At 34.3% G+C, this 12,383-nt stretch overlaps 1 protein-coding gene and 1 pseudogene across 7 annotated transcripts in view; both read right to left on the bottom strand.

Moving 5' to 3' along the window:
- Positions 1-12,383, bottom strand: part of WASF1 (WASP family member 1) — an 84,870-nt gene that overhangs the window by 19,887 nt on the left and 52,600 nt on the right. For 4 of the 7 annotated variants that reach the window (XM_036871098.1, XM_036871099.1, XM_036871092.1 and 1 more), the window contains 2 exons: positions 5,939-6,099; positions 323-457 (listed from right to left, as the gene is read on the bottom strand). In XM_036871098.1, the coding sequence (XP_036726993.1) occupies positions 323-457; positions 5,939-6,071 (268 nt within the window). In that variant the 5' untranslated portion in view covers positions 6,072-6,099. Of the gene's footprint in view, positions 1-322; positions 458-5,938; positions 6,100-6,725; positions 6,896-12,383 lie in introns of all 7 variants that reach the window. The other 3 variants (XM_036871094.1, XM_036871097.1, XM_036871093.1) reach the window with 1 other exon arrangement.
- Positions 10,287-10,875, bottom strand: LOC118904937 (annotated as a pseudogene).

Below are 12,383 nucleotides of genomic sequence, written 5' to 3'. Positions count from 1 at the left end.
TCTTCTGCCAGCGTCGAGTAGGTGTTCTGTAGGAGTTGTTCCACATGTAGATGTATTTCTGATGTATTTGTGGAGAGGAAGGTGATCTCCACGTCTTACTCCTCTGCCATCTTGAAGGTCTCCCCCCGCCCCATGAGGTGTAGTAAATTCATGTTTTGTGTGTTTATGTGTGTGTGTATGTTTCTTTGATTAATTGAAGCACATTTCTCCCAGTTGTTGTTTTTTTAATAAATTAATGTATAATAGTGTTCTTAAATATATCACTCATCCCACCTAACCAAAAACATACATGTGAAAGAAAATATAATATGAATAAACTTACATTCTTCTTCTTTAGGATCAAGCTGTGTAACACTAACAGATAAACGGTCCACACGTTCTTGTAATGAGTTAACTCTGAAGGAAAAACTATGTGCCTCATTGAATAATTCTCCAAATATATCTTCAGCATATTTACCTAAGCAAAAATGAAGCATATACCATAAAATTTAATGTTATCAGAGATAAATATGAAACAATTTAACATTTAAAACGCTGCCCCAATGAATTTGGTATTTACTTGAAACTAGTTTAAACTTTAAACCCTAGCCTAAAGTAATCCAACTGTGATAGAGTGAGAAAAAAACACAAACCCTGGGAAATACAGTTTTAGATACTAGCTCTACCACTTCCTGGTAGGTGACTTGTGGCTAAGGAAATACTCTCCTGCTTTATCCCTATCTACACACCTGTTGAGGGTTAGAGAGGTTATAATGTAAAGTATACATAAATAATACATCTCTTAATCCCAATTCAGCATTTATAAACAGACGCTACACTAGAACTGAATTTCAGGCCAAGTGGCAGAATCCAAGATACTTCATAAACCTAGTAGATGACTAATCTCAGGAACACCCATAATACAGATTCTGAAAATTTATGAGAGATATTTTACATTTTCTCTCATTCTAGTTTCTTAAAAAATCATAAATCTAAAATCACTGAATTCCTCTAGTCATGTAAATTTCCATTACTGTAAAGAAGAAGCCAAAATAATCCCATTCTAAAAGGAGAAATAAAAATTTCTATCTAGTAAATAAGCCAGGGAGAAGTTTTAGATGACCTATCATTTTAAAATGTTCAAGTGTATTTAGAACATATAAATAAATGCTCACAATATAAAGATAAGTCAATCACTATCTGTACCTTTGAATAAAAAAAAATTGATGGTCTTCCTAAATCAAGACATTTTAGACCCAAGTGTACTGTCTAGGTTAAATGTAGCTCAACAGTAAGCTGTATAGAGTCCTGTAACAGGGTACTAAATACTTATAGAATGAATTCATTAATCTCACCAGTTTACATTTGAACAATGGCTGTCTTATTTTCAAAGCACTTCAATATATTATCAGTTAAATCAACAAACGTTTACTGAGGGCTCACCCTGTGCCTGGTAGGTGTATTTCTTACTGAAGACACCAAGAAATAAAACATAAAATACCTGTCCTAGAAGATTTTATAATCTTTAGGAAAAAATCATAACTTTAATCTCTCTATAATAAATTAAGAGAAAAAGGATAATTTTATATATATTCATTTGCTCACATATATTCTTTAAACCAAAATGACTGGGAATGTCTTATGTGCCAGACAGTGTACCAGATCCTGGAGATATAAAAATGATTGGAAGTTCTCTGCCACTGACGGGTTTTGAACAGAGGGAGAAACAGACATTTAAATAAACATGAAAACCAATTTAATAAATAAGTCCAAATCTTTGTTCCATTCACTTTGAGGCCTTGGCATCAATTTCCTTACCTATAAAACAGGAATAAAAATATCTCCTTCAAAGAAGTTATAAGAAAAGAAGACAAAAGAAGGAGAGGATAGGGGGCAATGGTAGAGTACCTGATACAGGATAGGGGCTCAACAACAGGCAGCTCTTACTATAAAACGAGGTAAAAGCCACAGAGCACAGAGAAAGAAGCATCTAAACGTTTGGGTGTGGGATGGTATTAGAGACACTTCCAGAGACACAGAGTTTCTCTGGCAGATAAGGGAAGCATCCCATACCTTTATTCATCAAATGTTAGGGATACAGAGATGGAAGAGACAATTTTATCCCTAAAAGAACTTAGTTTAATACACAGATCTTTAATTTATAGTCTGTATACCACCTGAAATTATATGCAGATTTTTAATGCATTTGCATTGTTCTGGAAAGAGAGCCCACAGATTTTTTTTTTTTTAACAGATTTTTTAAAGAGAGTTTACACTTTCCCCACCTCAGGTTTAAGTGCCAAAGCACTGCAGTGGATAAGATAAACACCCCCATCTGTTCTCTTTTCATCTGTTCTCTTTTCATATTCCTTCTTACTTTCCACATCTACCTCCTCCTTCCCCCCCAGAGACAGGTGAAAGGAATAAAGTTTGCAATGTAAAACTAATTGTGTATGATCTGAATTTCAACTAACCTTACATTTATTATACTATGTCTCTACTCAAGAATCTATGAGGTCTCATTACCTCTGATGTTAAAATCTAAATCCTCTCAGCTAACACTGTCCTCCATAATCAAGCTCCACCTTACATGTCTAATATCATTTGTCCCTTTAATCCCCCTCATATATTTATTTTTGCCTCCATTCATCTGCCTACTTCTACATGCAAGTTGAAATGCCTTCCTTCTTCATTCACCTCCAGTTTCCAAATTCTTTTGTTCCTTAAAGGCCCAATTCAATTCACATTTCATTCAGCAAGCCTCTTCTAATGACTTCACCTATGCCTATCTCTCTTTTCTCAGTTCCTATAATCTAAAACTCCTGATTTTAATTATATACATGCTCACACTGTTTGAAACTCACATAATTCATAATATTAGACTCTTCAACTAAATGGGGTATGTTCTTTTCAGACAAGAAACATGTACCTTTATCAAACAGCAGAATATTCAGTGTTATCTGTCCATCGTCTATTATCTAATTAGTCTTATAGAGCCAATCTATTTATCCACCCTCTTACCCATCTACTTTCCTATCTATCTGTCAAATTTTCTATGATTGAGAACAAGAAGTAGGCTCTATCAGCTCATCTTGGTAGCATGAACTGACTATATTCAATAAGAGAAAGGCCTTGGGAAGAGAAAATGTAAAAGATCTCTCAGGTAATTAGACTCCCAATGGTTGTTAAATAAGATGGCAATAAAATGGGGAAACTTATGGTATAGCAGAAGAAATTTAAATAAAGTGAATTCTATGTTTTCAGTAATTATCTATTATAAAACAGAATTGTGTTCCGCTAGGAAAAACAACTGAACCAGATGCATATTTTTCCAAGGAAGAGGTCAGGACGATGTGCAGCCCCAAGCAATGCTGAGCTCTGTAGTTGACCTTCACTGCTGTGTGCTATAGCACTTTTGGTGCTAGGAATAGTACCAAAGTGAAAATCTGAATTACCTAGAACCATTCTGAATAGCCTAGTTTTCTAAGTAATTCAGAAATTATTTAATGCATTAATTATTATTTTAAGTATTTTGGATGGAAACTAATGTAAAATCTACTCTAAACTTCCTTATCTTCTTAAATAAAAATTAAACATAATTTAACCTTTTATTGAGGACTTATAGTTATGAATTGATTATGAGAAACAACAGCTTTTTTTTTTTTAATTTTTAAAAATTTGTACAAGAGAGAAACAACAGCTTTGAAATGTATAAGAATATTTGCTTTTACATTAAATGGCCTCTTTCCAGTTTTTATGTTGCTTTTTCTCTTATGTCACTTCTTCCTTTGCAATAAACTACATCTTTTGGTTGGCTTCAGTAATGCCTGCTTCTATTATCTCCACCCCGTATCTCCTCTTTTAATGCTCTGAAACATTAATGTTTGGAAACCACATCATAAACCCTGTCTGAATTACCAAAGTAAAAGTAAACAAGTTGGGAGAGGGACCAACTGGTTATTTTATGTGCATGGTCTTTAGTGTTTGGGCTTGTTTATTCTGGCTATCTAGAGGCCTTTTAAATTTAATTCCAGGTTCTCAACTATGTCACGTGGGAAAGCTGCCAGAGAGCTTAATTCTGGAGTGGTCAACTATTGTTACACCTTGCTACAATATTTTATGCTTTTTATCTTTTTTTCTTTTTTTGAATCTCTACAAACTGCTTGGAAAATGCCTCTATAGTCTCTGATTCCAAGTTTGAAGTACCCAAAACCTAATTTAGTTATATTTTTACAATGTATTTCTATTTTCAGTCTGAATACAACATGACCATGTGCTTGCTGACAGATGTTGCTTATATGGACTTTCTGTATCAAACTTGAAAATTCCTTAAATTTTCACCTTCAGGTTATGTAAGAAACAGGTTAGTACTGCAAAACTGACACACATTAGTTCTAAATTCTATATTGAAACTATGCTTAAAACAAGATGTTTATATTAGATCTAATATTCATTTTAAGTTAAAGAAATATTTTAACCAAATTTATTAATGTCATTTCTATGCTCTTAACATATATTTTAATATTAACAAGCTGATGTACCCATATACATATAGAATATATTAATTTTATATGAAGTTATGTTACGTTAATAGAATCTAACAGATCATAAAACCAATTAGTGCTAGCAAATGACTTTAAACAATATGGCTAATCATATATTAATGTACTTTCTAGGCCTTTTCTTTTGACTTGTCTCAAAAGTACACTTTATATTGAATTTCTCAAGGAAGAAACAAGTAAACAATACGTTAGTGATTCACTGCTGATAGCTAACCTGAAAAAAAAAACCCCACCAAATGAGACAAGGAATACACTTAAATTCAAAGAAACAGTCTTTTAATTTACTCTTACATCTATTTCATAGGCAATGTAGAAATTTAGTGCTCTCACCAAGAATATTCTAATATAACTTTTTATGTTGCTCTGACTACATGTGTATGTCCAAATGCTCTCACTTGAAACAAATCAGATTAACAACATCTTTTTACCTTGTGCTAAGTACTCAATTATAAAAAGAAAGGACAAAAGTTAAAAGGAAAAGAAAAGAGGAGCTAATCCTGCCTATAAAGCCAATCTATGTGGGTGGGTATGGCTGATAAATCTAGGACTACTTAGAGAAGATATCTAGACCAAGAACATCTTGTTTTATCTTTAAAATGAAATATAAATGTCTAATAAAAAGCTAATCCTTCAATTCAAAAGATAAACTAGATTTAAAAAAATTTTTCTAATATTACATTTAGAATAAATGGGAAATGATTTATTTAATTCCTTAACCTAGTAGCTCTGTTCTGTAATCTTATAATGGAAACATACTGCCTGTCTCCTCCTCCCCTAACCTGTCCCTTCCACTGGCCTTTTTTATCTGACCAACCTGCTTGCCTTCTGTCTGCCATCATGCTGCAAATCAGACACTTGACTGATATCCTAATGTCCTTTAGACAACTCACCTGACTAACCTAATTCTCTGACTAGTTAGTTACTATTCCACATCTTTCACTTTTAGATATTTGGTAATATAAAAATATTTCCCTAGGCTAATAAGATATATATATGTATATAAAGAGAGAGATACTAGCATCCCAAAACACAAATAGTTTAAGCCTCTAAAAAAGTAAATAGCGATAACAAGCAAGCAAAAGTACAACTTGAGCACCACCTTTTACAGACTGAATTATATTTTTAAAACAATCTCATTAATTCTTAACCATCATGTGATTCTGTTCCTAAAGATTCTATCCTTATTTCCCTTTCCCAGAGGAAACATGCAGGGGAAGAAGAAATGATTCTAAAACACATTAATTTTACTTAAAATGACTACATTTTTCAAGATAACTCTGTGCTCTTCTCATCAACTATCCCCCCCCCAAATTAATCACAAGAATATCGTCTTAATACCCTAAAGCATAACATTCTGGTTTGCGAGTAATATTTTTAATTGATGTAAAAATACTTACTTAGGCTACTTAGTTGTCTAATTATATTTGCCAAGGAAATATTGGTTACACATTCCAGTTCATTCTTAATTCCTCTAGGCAGTGCTGTGTGGCACAAGTGCCTAGGATCGATGTTTCTTTTCACTAATGGCATCTTGAGATCAACCTCTATGCCAGTTCACCTGTCGGAAATCAAACAATAAGTTAACACTTTTCAGTTTCGACCAACACAGAGTGAGACCTTATCTTTTACATTTAATAATAAAATATTTGCTAGTATGGAGATGGTGAAAATGGAGTCACTGGACTAAATGAATCAAAGTTGATTTGTTAACCATTTTTATCTTCAATTATTAGAATGTCAACATTATGTAAAATATTTTTTTTTAAAACTTACTTTCAATGTCAATTGCTTCATGGTGAAATCATAATCATCATCACTATTATTCTCCTAAAACCACTGATTTTACTTACTACAACTAGGGGTTTTGTTCTAGAGTTAGTATGAAAGGTCCTCTGTAAGGAAGTACCTAAAAGGATTAAAGAAACTGCAAGAGTACTATCAAAATTACACTTCTACATAAAATGTATCAGGCATTCAACAGCTCAGAAATCAGATAGTCCAAGTAGCCCTACATCCTCAATCTAATCAAAACCAACCAAATATTTATTTAATTGATCAAATGGTTCAACCTTCTCTGAATTACAGTCAGTCCTCACTTCCCAGGCTTCCCATATGCACAAATTTCAGCTTCCACAGTTTAGTTAAATACCAGTCTCCCAACAACATGGTTCCAACTTCACTTACCACAGTATACTAAGTGTGAGTAACTACATAAATACGAACTTCTTTGCTGGCACTTCAGTTCACAGGTCACTATGTTAATAAGAGATGCACATCATTTCAGTGACCAATCACATCACTTCTTTTCAAAGTCTGTTGGTGACAGGTCACTTCTCATCTGTTATTCAGTTCGCCTACAGACAGCAAAGCATGTAACTGGTTTACGTCTTGCCTTCCAGTGATAAACTCATATGAAATTTTACAAAATGGTAACTGAAAGAGGGAACTGGCCAACAAAGATAAAAGTGTGGCACAGAAAGGAAAAATGATGACACTGGAGTGAAATTCAAATTGAATGTAAGTGGAGTAAGAAAAAACAGCTGATTGCGGGAATGTTGTCACTGCCACTGTTTGAGAGACACAAATATGCAGTCAGAGGAATTTAGTGAAGGTGAAATTATTGATGTAAATGAGGAAAGTAGTTGTGACAAAAAGGAAGATGTCCCAGAAGAAGTGACAACAGCAAAAAACTTCACAATAAAGGAATTCTCGGAGACATTTCATGACACTGAAAGTGCGAAGGACAAACTGTTGGAAGCTGATCCAAATTTAGTAGAGGGACTTCCCTGCTGGCACAGTGCTTAAGAATCTGCCTGCCAATGCAGGGGACATGGGTTCAGGCCCTGGTCCGGGGGGATCCCACATGCCGTGGAGCAACTAGGCCCTTGTGCCACAATTGCTGAGCCTGCGCTCTGGAGCCCGCGAGCCACTACAAGAGAAGTCACCGCAATGAGAGGCCTGCGCGCCGCAGCGAGGGGTGGCCCCTGCTCGCTGTAACTAGAGAAAGCCCATGCGTAGCAATGAAGACCCAACGCAGCCAAAAATAAATAAATAAATAAATTTAATTTTTTAAAAAAACCAAAAAAACAAAAAACAAATTTTGTAGAAAAGAGTAAGAAAATTTGCCATGGCACAGAAAAGATGCTTACTCTACTAGCTCTGTTTTTCTAAGTTATACAAGCAGAAGGCAAAGCACTGTTCAAACTACTCTTGGTTAAGTTTTCTACAAAGAAATAAAGCACTATAATTCTAATTGTTTCTAATGTTTCATATTACATTGTACTAAATTAATATTAGCTTTACTATTTTTTTCATTTCCCTATATATTTATAACCAACATAGAAGAATTTTTAATGTTTTGACAAAAATTTTTAAAGATTATGGAACAACTGTTATTTTTTCCCACTGATTATCGAGATCATTTGGTACAGTTTTATCTTGTATGGTCATCTTTTTTTCTTTTTGATCCCACACTACCATACAAAGTGAGGACTGCCTGTACTTACCTACTGGTAAACAATGTTTACTGAAGGAAGGCATTTAGTATTTACCGAGCTTTAATCACTACCAAATGGAAAGTTTTGGATAAATCTCATTGCATTTAAGTGTTACTCATCACCATTCTTTAAAAACAAACTTTTACATGAAATCTGTCCTCTCCGACCTGTTTGCTCAGCATTCTCTCTACAATTTTAAACCTTTTTACAATTGTACAACATGAAACATGTAGGAAAAAAAGTATACAAAATTGTACAGCTCAATGATTTAAGCACCTAGCAAGCTAACATAAGAAATAAAACATAAGAAATAACATAAGAAATAAAAACCCCAGAACCGTCCCACTTTGGTCTCCTCCCCACTCACCCTCACTTCCTTTCTCCCCAAAGGTAACCATCATTCTGACTCTTACAATACACATTTCCTTGTTTTTCTTTATACGTTCTCACCTTAAGCAGATAACTCTAAACACTGTAGTTTTGTTTTTATTGCTTTTTGAAGTTTATGTGAATAGAACCATACGATATGTATTATTATTTTGTGTCTTACCCTTTACAGTCAACATATTTGTAACATTCATCCATGTTGCTTTGTGTAACCGTAGGATGTTCATTTTCAATGCTGTAAGATATTCCACTGTATAACTACACCGCAATTTATTTACCCATTCTAATGTTGATATTATATACATGAGTGTTTCCAGTTTGAGGCTATTATGAATAACAGTACCATGAACATTCATGTACAAGTCTTACAAATGTGTCTTACTCTACACATTTCTGTTGGAAATATACTTAGGAGAATAGCTTGGTTAAGGATATGCACAGCTTGAACTCTAGGAGATGATGTCAAACTGTTCCAAAAGCGACTGTACCAACGTGTATACTCCTTTCAGCAGTGTAAGAGGCCGCTGCTGCTCCACATCCTCATGACACTCAGTACTGTCAGTTTTTTAAAATCTAGCAATTCTTGTAGGTAAATTGTGATAACTTACTGCAGTTTTATGTTTTCCCCGGTTACTGAGAGTTTCTGCACCTTTTCATGTGTTTATCTTTTGGATTTTTCTCATCTGAGAAGTGCCTAGTCAATGCTCTTGCCCACCTTCTATTTACCATTTGTTGTGTTAGGGTTGATTTGTAGGAACACTGGATATGAGCCATTTAAAGGTTATATATGATGAAAACACCTTCTCTTGTGTCACTTGCTATTTCATTCTCTTGATGTCTTTTATGAGAAAGTGATGGAATTTATCAATCTTTTTCTTTTAGGTTTAGTATGAAAGCATAGGTTTTTAAATCATTTTATACACTAAGATCATAAGTATGATATTATCTCTTAGCTTTGTTGTTTTGCCTTGCACTTTTAATCTATAATTGACATGGAATTAATTTTTGTGAATCGTGTTAGGTAGCAGTCAAGTTTCTTACATATTATTTCAACACCATTCACTGAAAAGACTGTTCTTTCCCTATTGCTCTACAGTGGCGTTTTTGTCATAAACCAAGTTTCTATGTATTTTTAAATCCATTTTGAGTCTAGAGCTAATCTTAGTGGAGCTTTACAGTAAGTCTTGATATCGAATAGGGTAAGTCCTCTTACCTTGTTCTTCAAAAATGCTGTTTATTCTTGGCCCTTTGTACTTCCATGTGAATTTTAGAATCAGATTATCAGGTTATACACACAGACACAAACACACCTATTGGGAATGTGACCAGAACTGTACTAAATCTATAGATCGTATTGGGAAGTAGGGGTATCTGTACAACACTGCATATTCCTATCCATGAATATAGTGTATCCCTCCAATTATTTCAGGTTTTTAGAATGTTTCTTAATAATGTTTTATAATTTTCAGAATAGAAGTCATACATCCTTTGTTAGATTCATTTGTATGTATGCGATTTTTTTTTACAATACTAGAAATGGCATATTTTGTTTTCTCTTTATTGTATATATAGAAAATAAGTTAATTTTTGAATATTGACTGCATATCCAGAGACTTTCCTAATCTCCACTAACCTACCTAAAATTATTTTGGATTTTTAAAATGTATACAATCTATTATATATGATTAATGACTGTTTATTTCCTTCTTTCTAATCTTCATTTTTTTTTTTTTTTTTACAAAACATAAAATTTATTTTAATCATTTAAGTGTACAGTTCAGTGGCATTAAGTACATTCACGTTGTTGTGCAAGTATCACCACTATCCACCTCCAGAACTTTTTCATCTTCCCAAACTGAAACTCTGCTCTCATTAAACAATAATTTCCCATTCCCCTCCTCCCAACACCAGCCCTTGGCAACCACCATTCTACTCCCAGACTACTTTTGGACTCGGTTTCTCTTTGACTTAATACAAGAAAGTGTCCATTGCTGACTAGTGGGATTGCTTCTATATATGCAGGCCTTCTTGCATATATGTGATTGAGTTTATTGTAAGAAAGGTAAGAGAAAATGGGGTGGGAGAAAGAAAAGAGGTGGAGACAGCTGGATAAGGATTTTCACATGGGGCCTCCTATCCACAGGCCTCAGCAGCCCTGCCATGGATCCGCCCGATTCTTTCGCATCAAGAAGTTGATCTTGCGGGCCATTTCCATGTTGTAGATTCGCTGGCAGGTTTCATAGCTTTCCCTCTGTCACCGGCGGCAAGGCTTCTCGTAGTATCGCCGTCGGTTTATGTCCTCAATGAGCCCATCCATGGTAAGGATTCTGTTTAGGGTCCTGTATGCACCTTCCACGTTCCCTTCCTGTACCATCACAGTCCTGGCAATGAACTTCAAATGTTTTGCCATGACCTTGGATTTAAGTCTTCAGTCTGCAGGACCCCTCAGCTCCCGGCCAACTGGAACTCTTCATTTATTTTTAATTTTATTTTTTTCTTCCTTTTTTTCCCTTATTGCATTAGCTAGAACCTTTAATACAATGTGAGATAGAGTATTATTGTCTTTTTCCTAAACCAAAAGGGAGAGCCTTCAATATTTCACAAGATGCCTGATAATAAGGTTTTTGTTGTTATTGTTGCTTTGCTTTGTAGACACTTTTTTTTCCTTTAAGTATAGTTAATTTAAAATGTTGTGTTAATTTCTGCTAGACAGCAAAGTGATTCAGTTATTTATATTATTATATTATATATTATATTATATATATATATTCTTTTAAAAATTCTTTTCCATTATGGTTTATCACAGGATATTGAAGACAGTTCCCTGTGCTATACAGTAGGACTCTGTTGTTTATCTATTCTATATATAATAGTTAACATCTGCTAACCCCAAACACCCAGTCCCTTTCTCCCCCATCTCCCTCCCCTTTGGCAACCACAAGTCTGTTCTCCATTGTAGACACCTTTTAATAGCTTAAGGATGTTCCTATATATTCCTAATTTGCTAAGATTTTTAAAAAATAATGTTGATTCTATAATTTTTTCCTACATCTATTATAATTATGTGACTTTCTTCTTCTGTTGTTAATGTGGTGAACTACACTGATTGATTTTTTTTATGTTAAACAGCTTTGCATCCTTGGAATAAACCCAGCCTGGTTGAGATGTATGTGGCAGGGCAAAATTATGGCCCTCCAAAGCAATCTATGTTCGATTCCCCAGAATTTGTGACTGTAGTACATGGCAAAGGGAAATTAAGATAGCAGTTGGAATGAAGGTTGCTAATCAGCTGACCTCAAAATAGGAAGATTATATCATTTTTATTGTATTGCTGGATTTGGTTCTGGTTTGTTACTAAGTTTATTAATTTTTGCATTTATGTTCATGAAAGAAACTGGTCTATTATCTTCCTTTCATGTATTGTCCTTGAGAAGTCTTTTGTATTAAGGTTATGCTGGTCTAATAAAACAAGTTGGGATATGTTCCCTCTTTCAACTATTCTTTGGAAGAATTTGTATAAGATATGCATAATTTTTTTCTTAAAAGTTTGGTATAGTTCAATTATGAAGCCATTTAGCCTCAAGTTTCCTTTGTGGGAGGGTTTAATATTATGAATTCTTAAGGGAACTCTCCTACACTGTTGGTGGAAATGTAAACTGGTACAGCCACTATGGAGAACAGTATGGAGGTTCCTTAAAAAACTGAAAATAGAGCTACCATATGATCCAGCAATCCCACTCCTGAGCATGTATCTGGAGAAAACCATACTTTGAAAAGACACATGTGCCCCAATGTTCACTCCAGCACTGTTTACAATAGCTAGGACATGGAAGCAACTTAATGTCCATCAACAGAGGAATGGATAAAGAAGATGTGGCACATATATAGAATGAAATATTACTCAGCCATTAAAAAGAACGAAATAATGCCATTTGCAGCAACTTGGATAGACCTAGAG

This window comes from Balaenoptera musculus, chromosome 12, assembly GCF_009873245.2.
Source record: "Balaenoptera musculus isolate JJ_BM4_2016_0621 chromosome 12, mBalMus1.pri.v3, whole genome shotgun sequence".
Lineage (NCBI taxonomy): Eukaryota > Metazoa > Chordata > Mammalia > Artiodactyla > Balaenopteridae > Balaenoptera > Balaenoptera musculus.
This window is presented reverse-complemented; position numbering and strand designations above follow the sequence as displayed.